This window comes from Epinephelus fuscoguttatus, linkage group LG11, assembly GCF_011397635.1.
Source record: "Epinephelus fuscoguttatus linkage group LG11, E.fuscoguttatus.final_Chr_v1".
NCBI lineage: Eukaryota > Metazoa > Chordata > Actinopteri > Perciformes > Serranidae > Epinephelus > Epinephelus fuscoguttatus.
In genome coordinates, this window is record NC_064762.1 from 24,125,814 (window position 1) to 24,139,511 (window position 13,698).

At 42.2% G+C, this 13,698-nt stretch overlaps 1 protein-coding gene across 1 annotated transcript in view; it reads left to right on the plus strand.

The window, feature by feature from the left end:
• Positions 1-13,698, plus strand: part of lama2 (laminin, alpha 2) — a 325,147-nt gene that overhangs the window by 207,131 nt on the left and 104,318 nt on the right. The window contains exons 28-32 of the mRNA XM_049589718.1: positions 1,015-1,158; positions 10,614-10,790; positions 11,068-11,253; positions 11,508-11,626; positions 11,960-12,077. Of these exons, the coding sequence (XP_049445675.1) occupies positions 1,015-1,158; positions 10,614-10,790; positions 11,068-11,253; positions 11,508-11,626; positions 11,960-12,077 (744 nt within the window). The remainder of the gene's footprint in view (positions 1-1,014; positions 1,159-10,613; positions 10,791-11,067; positions 11,254-11,507; positions 11,627-11,959; positions 12,078-13,698) is intronic.

Genomic DNA, 13,698 nt, shown 5'->3' on the forward strand with positions numbered 1-13,698 from the left:
GTTGTTGCATAGAGATGATACACCATCTCATCTAGTTGCATTAGTGTGAACTGGCAGGTGTTTGGAATGTTGCAGAATGACGCATTACAAGTAGTTGCCTGTTTCAACTCGTCTTCTGAACTGGGCTTTAAGCCTCTGCAGTAATGATAGCCATGGGCAGAGGCATCATTGTTTTCAGGTTGTCAGTTCGTCCCATTCTTGCGAACATGATATCTCACACTTGGACTCAAGAATGAATTGATTAGAATTTGGTGGTCAAAGGTTACTGTGATGTCTCAAAACATTGGCCTCAAGTAAAGAATTCATCCAATAATTATGACAAATTTCACTGAAATGTTTAATAGGATCAAATGATGAAGCACTAACATTTTATATCCAAAAGGTCAAAGGTCATTTGGTCAGCTACTGAATTGGTAGCACTAATCTTGAGTGCGTGGTTTGCAGAGGCATACAACTGCAAGGCTGTAATTCTAGTTATTAACCTTTATTTGAACCTTTTAGGAATATTCCCATTGAGATTCACAGTCTCTTTTACAAGGACTCCTGGCCCAAACAGAAGCACAAAAATATTCACATAAAGGGGCAAACAACAGACTAAAAACAAACACCAAATCACACTGAATAATGAAGCAGCAGTGTTTAGTACCAGGATGTGTGCATTCAGTGGTGAAATAGTCCTTAATCCTGTTTTTATAATCTCCTGTGCATATGAAATTATCTAGTTTACGGTGACTCTGTATTCCACCCAAGATGAATGTGCAAAACTTTAAAAGCACTTTAACCAAAGTCAGTGCACGTTCGAGGAATGATGAATATAATTTGTCTGCATGACCGAATGTTGAAGCTACTAATAATTTTAGGGTCACTTATCAGTTGAGTGGAATTAGCTGCTTTCAGTGTTGTCACATGACTTCTGTTCTCCATCTCATGCTGTCCACTGAAATAGAATGTGTTACTGAATTAATGTTAACACGTTGCTCACCTGTGTGTGTTTGTCTGTGTTTGTTATTTAAGGCAAATGTGGAAGGACACAACTGCGACCGCTGTAAGCCAGACACGTTTGGGTTGTCGGAACGAAACCCTCTTGGCTGCAGCAACTGTTACTGTTACGGACTGACACACTCCTGCACAGAGGCACAGGGGCTCATCAGGATGTGGGTGAGTAGACATCATTTCTTTCCTGTGTTTAAGTTTTTGGCTTTGAGTGAGCCTAAGCAACATCTTAGTCTTTGGCCACATTTATATTTTAAACAGTTCGCACTTGAATTTTAGCAAAACAACTATTATCCCCAACTATTGGGGAAACTTCATTTAGACTCCCTAAATAAAGATGTTCCATTAAATGCGTTAATTAACTGAAGTTATGGATGAAATATTGCCCCATCTTGTCCCAGACTCTGCTGATTATATTCAGTGTATAATAAGTTTATAGAGTGGTTTCTGGTCTGCAGCTCTCTCGCCTCTAATGTGTTATCCGTGGATCTGACCAGCAGTTGCCTGTAAGCTGTCCTCGCCGTACACACTGTGTGTGCCAGCTTCCTTGCTGAGACAACACATTTGACAGCTGGCTGCCTACAACTGACTCTGCATTATGCCAATGTTGTAAGCTTCATGTTCTTCATTAATCATTATCTATGGATAATTGGAGGCTTGCTCAAATATTTAAAGTTAATAGATCCCACTTTACTTGATTTCTGGCCAGTAGAAGATCAATGATGCCCGGTAGTTTTTTGCAGCCAGGTTACAGATATTAACAAGAAAGAGAGGGTGGGCTGATGCTTACAGAGATGAGATAGGTGTGCTGTGTTTTAGATTGTCTCTTGCATAATCACAATTTAACACTGGAAAGAAATTTGGTGTAATTATTCAAATAGGAAATTGTAATATCTACATACCATTCTGTGTAGTGTTCTCAGTGGCCTCCTCGGGGGGCTGTGGGAGAATTAGAAGGGGAGGTGCAGAGGGAGAAACGTGAGGTGTATTTGAGTTAAGGTTGTACTTTTTCTTGAGGCAAAGACATTGTACACGCAAGTATGTGAACGCAAATGACAGTGCCTGGCCCAGCTGGTACAAACACCCAAACCAGCTGAACATACCTTACACATGCTCCTACGCTCTTGTGGTTGTAACAAGCATCAGTCCTCAAGCTGGCGATATGCAGCTAATCAGAGTGTTTCCATAACTACAGTAGTAAAAAAAATACAGCGTCTGTGGACAAACTGTGGACAAGAAGGAAGAGAGAGAGGAAACGAGACAGCGGGACGTGTGTGACGATGTGTCGTGGTGTCATAAAAAATGAAGATGTATACAGACATTGTCAGCGAGAGCTTCGTCAAACTGGTCAGTCGTTGTTCTGAGCAGAAGTGAAACCAAACAGAAGGGGTCTCTTGTTGTTTCATGCTATGGTGCGCCCTGGGGTCAAAAGTCATACCGCATCTTGCACTTTTGTTGTTATGATTTTCAAGTGAAGCTTCTGTGTTTGCATTAAACAAGACATGGGAGCGAAGTGAAGCAAGTTGATTTTCCATAAAGAGCTGCTCAGTTATGTTCGGCGGCCATGTTAACCGATACGGCTGTTGACACTGTATGAATTGCAATGCCAAGCTCTGCTGCCAGCTTGTGAGGTGCGAATGAATCTGGAAAGAAAACACACAGCTATTCTGTTATGAACGCATATATAAAGGATATATTACATAAATGATCTGATCCTTATGAATTATGGAATATGTTTTCCATGCTCACGTATTCCACATATTCTCTGTCTAAACAGAGAGCAAAAGATAAGTAGAGAGAGAGAGACACACACACGCACGCACGCACGCACGCACGCACACACGCACACACACACAGCTATGCTTGTGATTAGTAACAGTCAGAGGAGCAGAATCACTTGCTGACTGACGCACAGATATACGCTTCTGGTGTGAACAGCCAGGCGACTGCTTGCTCGACAGTTGACACATCGTAGCGCCTCTGTGTCCAGTGTGAACATGCCACAGGACTCAAACACTGGCAACAAAAACATTGATGTCACTCAGTGTTACTTAAACTTCCCAAAGATATTATGTCTCAGATGTCTATAGGGAATAAAAGTCCACAGATTTTCTTAGGAATAAGCGAAAAAAAAGAGGATTCAGTAAGTCTCATTGTCTTTACATCAGTGGGGACTTTGCAAACAGGAACTGCTAATAGATAATTGGGGATAGTTTTAATGGTGCCACTTTGCCAACTTGTTAAAAAACTATGCATTGATCTCAGCCTTTAAACCTTTTTTGTGTCTGTCCACGTCCTTTCTTGCTTGTCCATTGTACCGACGTACCTGAGATAAACTTTTTTAGTAGCATATAGATGTCAGTCCCTATTCCTTTATTGTGATATCCTGATGAATTTTAGCACAGTATGCACATTTGTCCTGTCTTTTAATTTATCAAATTATATCAATCAGCCAATTAGATGAAATATTCTGGGCATCAAAAAAATTATTACAGGTTATCCGGAGGTGGTCATGAATGTCTGTACAAATTGTCAGTAAGCTATCCAATAGCTGTTGAGGCATTTCACTTAAAATTAGAAATGTCAGTCTCATGGTGGTGCTAGAGTAAAAACACCACATTGTTGGGAACCATAAATGTCTATCCAAAAGTGTGGGCAAATTCATCTGGTAGATATTGAGATATTCTCCTGGATATATGAAAACTTGAGGGTAATTCGGGTGACCGTCGACATCATTAGGCTTCATCTTCCATCCTAGTCCAGCTCAGTGTTGGCTTGCTTCCCTACATTATAGTACAAACCTGAGGTCGAGCATCACGGACAGCAGCTGTAAGTCAGAAACAGAGGTACGCCAGTGTTGCACACACCATCACACAGTCAGCCGGCAAGTTAGCAATCGATTGTTGAGTGGCAGCCTGTTTTTAATAAAGGCCCTTCATCTCAGAAACGGTTGCCATCGGCGATAAACTGCCGTTTCCGTGGTAACCGTGGAGTTTTCTGATGGAGTGTGGCGAGAGGCTTCATTTGAACGACAAACATTCACTTCATTTATTGTTGACAGAGAGAGAGAGAGAGAGAGGGAGAGAGCCGGACGGAGAGAGAAAGACAGAAAAAATGGAGAGTTTATTGGAAAGAGGGAGATTTTCTCTGAACCACTGAATCGTGAGATTACACTGAGTGGAGTGGGACACACACACACATACACACTCTCACCATATCTAGACACCATACACATACACTATACAAACACAGTACACATGCCTTCACATACACAAACACACACAAAAACTCACACTACAGGGGATTACACGGAGCTAAGGGAAGAGACACACACACACACACATATCCTGCCATACACACACACACACACACACACACACACACACACACACACAGAGCCATTTTTGTGATATTTATCTCTGATGGGAGAACTGTGCATGTGATTGGACGACTGGTATTTAAATACTGCTGCAAAGATCTGCACTAATAAAATAAAGTAAAAATCTTTAAAGAACTGAGATAAGATGAAAGAAATGATAAGAGAAGAAAAAGGAAAATACCTTCAAGAGGACGCTCCTCTTAAAGAACAGAGGGGTTTTGCCCCGCACAAATTGCAGCACTCTCTAACAACATTATTAGAGCTGCTGAGCTGAGGAAATAAAGACCTGAGCAGGCAAAATGGCTACTTATACCTGAAAATCAATAACTGTTAAAACGAAAGTATACGAACTCTTGAATTTGTATCATTCCCCAGATATCCACCATGTGATGTGCACGCAGTTGCAATTTGGTCCTTTCCATTAAGCGCCACTCATGTCCGACAAACATTTAAGTAACAGACACTTACCTAAATAACAGAAAGCTGTGACTTTAACAGAGAGAGATGAGGCCAGCTATGTTTTGTGTTATCTGTCTAAGCATTTTGTAAATAGTGGAAATAGATCAGGAATCAATTATCAGCTGAATTCATTGTTATTAGTGTTGGCATGCTGTGCACGCATTAGGAAATGTGTACAAACCCTGAACTATAAAGTAAAACTTCAGTTAAAAGCCTAGTCCCAATTAAATGCCCAGTCCCTAGCCTGGTGTGGCTACACATCTTGACTAATAAAGGCCTGTCTCAATTAGAGATTGATTGCCAAGGAGGTAATTTTTTTTTTTTCACTGAAGGTCTTCGGACCTCAATTTATGTGTCCATTCCTCAATTATCTGGTAAGTTATTCATATTCCTTTAGTCCGTAAGGGTCCACTGATCAAAAGAATCAAAAAGGTTTGTCATGAAAAATACATCCAAGTTTTGAGTATTGTTTTAACAGGATAAAGTGGTGTTGTGTCAGTGCGCCTAGTGCTGTAATCCTTTAGTGCCGTAACTCACTCTCTCTCTGATGTGCTGTCTGTCGGAGCTCGATCAAATGATTCACAATTGATATATTATCTTTTAAAACAAATAATGTTCATACTGGTTTGAATAAACAAGTAGTAGGAGTATTGATGGCACTTACGATTAAGGACTTCCTCGATACATTTTTAATTGCCAGAGGGACTCTGTAGCTCCTCACAGAGCTCAAGAGGTCAATCTGGGTAAAAACAGGATGGGAGCTATTTGCTATGACATTCCTTGCTTTCTTTCTTGTCCTTCCTGTAAGCAAATCTTCACATCCTAGTATAGCGAAGAAATGGCCTGCTTTACTCTGCCTCTGATTGGCTGACATTCTTATCCTAACCCTAACCAATCCCACCCCTCTTGCCTAAACCAGTGGTTCCCAACTGGTCCAGCCCTGTGGTCCAGAGTTCTCCTTAGTCATTAGTTCAAGCTTAATATGTTCAGCGTCATACTTGCGTTTGACCATGTTGTCAAGCTAGTTTGCTGTCTCTGTCAAGTAGCTGTCCATTAATCGCTCACTCTGCAGCAGGAAACTGCACTTCAAAATTAAAGCTCTGTACCGGAATGTCACTGCACTTTAAAAACTCAATTGCCGCCCATTCAGAATAGACCCGCCACCCACTTTTAGACTGCAACCCACCAGTTGGGAACCACTGAAGGCAACGAGTTCTAGCCAGTCATAGGGAGAGTAGGGTGGATAATTCCTTCGCTATCCAAGGATTTGCAAAATTGCTTCCTGTAAAGAGTTAGGTCAAGGAATTTTGTGGGCTGCCAACTACACAGTCCTAGAGAGTTTATTCTTAGATGTACAGGTTAGGTGACCTTACCAGGCAGGAAGGTGAAGAGTTACAGCCTCCCTAAATAATTTCCTTTGGTTTGGATTAATGTCCAAGTATTTCTACTGAACATCTCAAATTTAGATTTGAGATGACACACTCTCAATTTAATTTTTTTTTTAATTAATTAGAAGTAACACTGAGACAGAAATGAACAAGCACTCTTCTATTATGTGTCAGATATTACCCACACAGCATCAGCATATCAGCACTGGAGGACTACAGCGACAGAGAGAGGCAGAGATCCAAGCTCCAGCAGATGAATCTATTTTAAATTAGTCCACTCGACCACAACCCACAGTCAATAATAAACCCTGATATTATTCAAGTAATGTTGAAATATCAACATATAAAGTGGGAGTCTGAGAGAATGAGAAAGAAAGAAAGCTACATTTTCTCCAGACTGTGTCTTTCTCTCTGGCATGTCAGTCATATTTGAGTTATTACTGACAGACTGACAACACCAGTTTCAAGTTATATTCAGAATGGAAAGATTATTTGCAAAGTCACAACACAATCAGCAGGAAAAATTACAGACTTGATGATTTTCTTATTCACAATACCTCTATTAGAAAATACTGGGTCTTATTCTTACTGAAAGAAGACAATCAGTAAAACATTTATGGCAGGAGAGCCACTTCTGCTGCGCTGAAAACAGTGCAAAATACCAAAAAAAGCTGTTTTTGTTTTTCATGCCGTTAATATCTCAAATGTCACACATTTGCCGGGGTACATAAGATGCATAATCACACGTAAAACTGTTCAGGTGTGACTCGACTGAGGAGGCCGAGGGAGTGAAGGTGTTTTGTTACGCAAGACGTACTGTGACTCCAGCAGCAGGATTGCTACTAAATGCCATCAGATTCAGCTGAAGAGTAAAGATCGTTGTCTATAAAATAGCGGACTTCACTAGAATTCCTATAGGCATACCTGTTCATATTCATTTGGCTCTTATACAGGAAGGTTCCCACAGAATGTTTGTTATTGCAAAACATGCCGCCTGACAGTGTTTTGTGGACAAGAATGCATCTGGTCGTGTTCTTGTCAGATGTTCGCATTAGAAGTTGCCTTTGTTTGGCCAATTTTTAGAGCTGTATAGATCCATCCTCATTAGTGAAGATGTTCCACAATCTTCTGTGCCCACAGATGAAACAAGGAAAGAAACCAAAGATACTGAAATTTTCTGTAACAAGATCGGAGTCTCAGACAAAAAGCATTTGAAATCGAAGTCTGCCAAAAGAATGGTGAGGGTGGAGCATTGTTTGAGTCATCGTCATTAGGAGGTGAGGAAATGAGGAGACTGTGCGACTGAAAGAGAAAAGGAAGACGCTGAAAGTACACACATGACTACCGAACTCATGATTTACAGGTCTGTGTTTTAGAATGCAGTGTAATTTATGTGGGTTTATTTAGGATTGTACCACTTGCTCACTCACCGGCCACTTTATTAGGTACACCTTGCTTGCACCAGGTTTGACCCCCTTCGCCTTCAGAACTGCCTTAATTCTTTGTGGCAAAGATTCAACGAGGTGCTGGAAACATTCCTCAGAGATTTTGGTCCATATTGACATGATAGCATCACACAGTTGCTGCAGATTTGTCAGCTGCACATCCATGATGTGAATCTCCCTTTGCACCACATCCCAAAGGTGCTCTATTGGATTGAGATCTGGTGACTGTGGCGGCCACTGGAGTACAGTGAACTCATTGTCATGTTCAAGAAGCCAGTTTGAGATGATTTGAGCTTTGTGACATGGGGCTCTAGTTTCCCAGCGCAGCTCAGGTGGCGCAGGGTGGCGAACCCCGCGCGGAGCTAGTTTCGAGCAGCGCAACCCGAGGCGCGCTCAGTTTGGTAGTTTGGCAGACCGAGGTGCGCTGAGATGGGTGTGCCGGCGCAGCAGGGGGAGGTGTCAACAGATCCAGCTTGGCGCAGTGACAGTTTCGTGCCAAAAGGCTTCGCCGAAGGTGCGCTAGAAGTACGCCATCTGAAACAAGGTCTACTGTCAGCGCAGGCAGAGCGCAGCCGGTGTAAGTGAAGTTGGGCTGACCGGCGGACAGTGCGCACACGTCACAAAAACCTCACAGGCAGGTTTCCAGAATATCAAGCACATTAACAATGCAATAAATAGCCAAAAAACAAACACTATTCAATGCAACTATCTGCAATCAGCACATAAATGTATCTTTATATCGACTGTCCCGTCACATCTGATGTCAGATCAAAGGGGATTGGCACCGTTTGGCACGCGTAATGGAAACCCAACCTGATTTGATTAACACAGCTGCAAACTAATGAGTTCACATCCCTCTCAGCCAACCACAAACAGCCACAGCATCAGATAGGGAGTATATATTCAGCATCTGTCATCTTAGAAAAGTCAAAAGAAAAGAAACAAACAGAGTGAGACTGCGAGAGAGAAAGAGAGAGCGCGCGCACGTGTGCACGAGAGAAACGCAACATTGATTTACAATTGTGGTGACCTCCTCCCAGGCTACCTTTGCATCATCAGCCCGTGGAGGTCTGCTCGCAGTTCCGTATATTCGGACACTGTGAGCTTGGACCTCTCGGACCAAAACATCAGTTTCCTCCTGGGAGAAGTTTGGCTGTCTGACGCTGCTGCTCTCCTCTGCAATGGCGAATTGAATAAACTCTCATTACACCTTTGCGCGGCGCATTTAAGGGCGAGGAGAGGGGCTCATTTGATTGGTGTGATGTGTGTAAAACCCACTTCACGCCTTCTCTCCTCCCTTTTTCCGACTTGCGCCGGTAGGAGGGACGGAGGTGGGAAAGAGGAGTAGCTGCGCCAGGGCGCACGGTGTGCCAAACTTACAAAATCCGCCTGGCCACACCCAGTTAGCGAAGCGCAGGTGCGCTGCGCCCGCGCCGCGCCTGGTCTGCGAAACTAGAGCCCATGGTGCGTTATCCTGCTGGAAGTAGCCATCAGAAGATGGGCACACTGTGGTCATAAAGGGATGGACACAGTCAGCAACAATACTCAGGTAGGCTGTGGTGTTTAAACCATGCTCAGTTGGTACTAAGGGGCCCAAAGTGTGCCGAGAAAATATCCCCCACACCATTACACCACCACCAGCAGCCTGAGCCGTTGATACAAGGCAGGATGGATCCATGCTTTCATGTTGTTTACACCAAACTCTGACCCTACCATCTGAATGTTGCAGCAGAAATCCAGACTCATCAGACCAGGCAACGATTTTCCAATCTTCTATTGTCCAGTTTTGGTGAGTCTGTGTGAACTGTAGCCTCAGTTTCCTGATGTTAGCTGACAGGAGTGGCACCTGGTGTGGTCTTCTGCTGCTGTAGCCCATCTGCTTCAAGGTTCGATGTGTTGTTGGTTCAGAGATGGTCTTCTGCATACCTTGGTTGTTACCAGTGGTTATTTGAGTTACTGTTGCCTTTCTATCATCTTGAACCAGTCTGGCCATTCTCGTCTGCCCTCTGGCATCAACAAGACATTTTCACCCAGAGAACTGCTGCTCACTGGATGTTTTTTCTTTTTTGGACCGTCCTCTGTAAACCCTAGAGATACTCAGACCAACTTGTCTGGCACCAACCATGCCACGTTCAAAGTCACTTACATCACCTTTATTCCCCATTCTGATGCTTAGTTTGAACTTCAACAGGTCGTCTTGACCATGTCTACATACATAAATGAATTGAGTTGCTGGCATGGGATTTGCTGATTAGCTATTTGCGTTAATGAGCAGTTGAACAGGTGTACCTAATAAAGTGGCCAGTGAGTGCATATGCAGTTGCTGTAACTGGCTCAGTTTGTGTCATATACTACATAATGAGAGAAGACTGTTTCTTAAAGAGCATACCACACCGAAATTTACAATATCTGAGTTAATTACAAAATACCAAACCCTGCAATGCTAATTTAACAAGATCTTGTTTACATTTTCCTTTACTAAGGACGGAACATTAGTTGCCATTTGAAGGTATATCATGCACGACAATCGGTTACTGTTGGTAAACAGTATTGTCAGTAAAAGTGAAAGTGAAAGTGAACCCCAGATTTGCATTTCACCTCGCTGTATTTGCTCTTTTTTGGCACTGGGTCAGTATTTTCATACCTTCCTCTTGGTTATGTGGTGTTTATGGTGTGGCAACTGGGCGCCACATTTTTGTAAAGTCCTGACCTCACCTGCACACTGTACCTAGGAATGTTGTGGGTACACAAAATTAAAAGAAAATAAGAAAATACAGGCAGAGGCAAAGTCTCTGCTGATAATAGTTTATACAGTATGTAGGCCCAGCATGATACACAGTATGAACACATTCCAGGTAATCAAGATATTCTCTTCAACAAGAAGTATTCAGTTCAACAAAGATCAACTTAGCATCGCATTAATATTCTCATCATCATTGTGTGTCTTAGTTAACGCTGAAACCTGAGCAGACGGTGCTCCCCCTGGTGGATAAATCCAACACTATGGAGACGAGGAGAGGAGTGAGCTTCCAGCACCCTGAGATCCTCGCTCACACAGAGCTGGTCACCTCAACTCTCTCTGAACCCTACTACTGGAGACTGCCGGAGCAGTTCAGAGGCTCTATGGTAGGAAAGCTCATTGGGTTCATTTTTATTTTACTTTCTTTGTTTGTTATATTGTAACATATATGATTTTGTACTGTGCCACTTCACTTTTAGAAAACAAGAAAATACAGTGTTCAGTTGTTTTCTACAGAAAGTTAGTTCTCTGACAATCATAGAGATGTACACTAATGTTGGCACGTCATTGGTATCGGCAGATAAAGGCTTTGTCGGAACGGTGAAAACTATAAAAACATCACAGTCTCAGTAATGTCTTCAATCGGCTCTCATCTTTCCTCAGATCACAGCATATGGTGGGCAGTTGAAGTACGCCGTGTACTACGAGGCCAGAGATGAAACTGGTCCTTCCTCCTACGAGCCTCAGGTCATCATTAAGGGTGGTCCAAACCGCAACATTGTGATGACACGCCACATACCTGGACTCCAGATTGGTCAGCTCACCCGCCATGAGATCGACATGACAGAGGTAGAGTGAGGCTGTGGATGAAAGTGAAATATTGGAAAAATAATAGAAGTAATATTTGAGTTATGAGTTTCAGAGAGAACATGTTCTATTAAACACCAACTACAAAAATAATAGACCCAAGCAGAATATTGATTGCACTTATTTTTGGCGAGCTCTTTGGATCAATACAAACAGGGTCTGTTACACTAGTAATAGACGACAGTGGTGAAATTGATTTGTCAATGTGTTTAATGTGTGTGTGTGTGTGTACACAGCATGAGTGGAAGTACGCAGATGGCAGGTCCATGACTCGAGAGGACTTCATGGATATTTTGTTCTATGTGGACTACATCCTAATTAAGGCATCACACGGCAACTTGATGAGACACAGCCGGTAAAACACACACACACACACACACACACACACACACACACACACACACAGTGGCATGCACCTCCACACAGTGTAGTCCACTATTAAACAGGAAATTGGACCACTGATTAAAGGATAACCTGTGGGGAAAACCTCTCTTTGTATTTGTATCTCAGGGCGTAATGAATTTGTTGTTGTATGGATATATGATGTATCCAGACACATGAGTATGTCCCCTTTGACCTGATGAAAGCCAAATAAACCAGTGCTATTACAAACATAAAAGAAAACCTTTGCAATCGTATGACTGTGTTGTATTAATGCATTTAATTGACTGACTTTTCTCTCTCCCAGTATTTCGGAAATCAGTCTAACAGTGGCCGAGGAAGGCAGACCAACTAGAGAGAGCGAGAAAGCACATCAGATAGAAAAGTGTGATTGTCCAATCGGATACTCTGGACTTTCCTGTGAGGTAGGTGCTCAATTTACTATATGCATGCACACACGCATGACTGCACATACGTGAAGAGATTTTAACTACAATATGTCCACTTTTCTAAAAGGTCTTCTTGTAAGAATTCTGACACAGAATAAGTTGTAGTAGGGCGGCACGGTGGTGTGGTGGTTAGCACTCTCGCCTCACAGCAAGAGGGTTGCCGGTTTGATCCCGGGCGTGGGAGCCCTTCTGTGCGGAGTTTGCATGTTCTCCCCGTGTCAGCGTGGGTTCTCTCCGGGCACTCCGGCTTCCTCCCACAGTCCAAAGACATGCAGGTTAATTGGTATCTCTAAATTGTCCGTAGGTGTGAATGTGAGTGTGAATGGTTGTTTGTCTCTATGTGTCAGCCCTGCGATAGTCTGGCGACCTGTCCAGGGTGTACCCTGCCTCTCGCCCGATGTCAGCTGGGATAAGCTCCAGCCCCCCCACGACCCTCAAGAGGATGAAGCGGTTAGAAGATGAATGAATGAATAAGTTGTAGTAGTCAGCATACTTTAATGTGGTTCCATAGCATTTTCAAGTATCTGTGGTTTAAATTTCCCTCGATTATTTTCTTTTGAAGAACTGTCAGTGCTGTACAAGTGCAAATGTTGCTAAAAAGGAGAACTGAAACAAATATACAGTAGGTAGTACTGAGCCAAATATTTTAAAATTGCGAAAATAACCTATCAGTGCTCTCTAGTGGATAAACAATGTAATGAAAACACTGTCTCTGAAAAAACAAAACCCAACCCATAGCTTTTCTGCACTGCAATTTCTGATTGCAACATACACACCAAAAACAAAATCTTTGATGAGCTAAAAGTTTCCCTATGATAAAATCATCATTTAGTGTAGTAGTAAAAACTGGGAGTCATACATTGGTGTCATTTACACTATGGGCGCTGGGGACATGTCCCCACGACTTTTTGAAATGGCCAGTTTTGTCCCCATCACTTTTTTAAAGCATAATTTGTTGAAAAATGTTCTGAAAAATAGCATCCACCAAGAAACGTTAACTCACAAATAAAAGCACTTTGAGAGAGGTTTATGTGCACAATATTCTAAAACAACTGTGAATCCTGCAGGACACAGTTCACACAGTTTCTTTTGTCCAAGTTTTTCATTGTCTTTATTTCTGTGAACATGAAAACACTTACGAGCTATTAAAGTCCAGGGGTTGAAAAATTAATTAAAATTAATTAATGTTTCATTGATGTGAATAAGTCCCACATGCAGATAGTGAAAGCTACCATTGGTAACTTTTCAACAAAGTTACTTTTTTTCATATTTGCTGAAACTGTCGCTTTATTCACACAGCACTAAATGAGACAGATAATCTGTGAAAAAAAATATACTCCTGCACCTACTTTATTGCCTTGTAGCATTTCTAATGGCATTACTGCAGCTGAAGAGTCTCTAACGCACAATTCCGTTAATGCATTGCCTTTTTTTCCCCTTAAATGTTTTCAGAAACATAATTTAGTGTACTGTTTAGCTGTGAAATGAGAAGGTTTTTGATCTGGCCACCATGTTGGATACAGTTAAACAGTAGTGCCAAGCACCGCCCACCAGCTGGTCCAACTGTCTCATTTTACAGCTAAACAGTACACTAAAA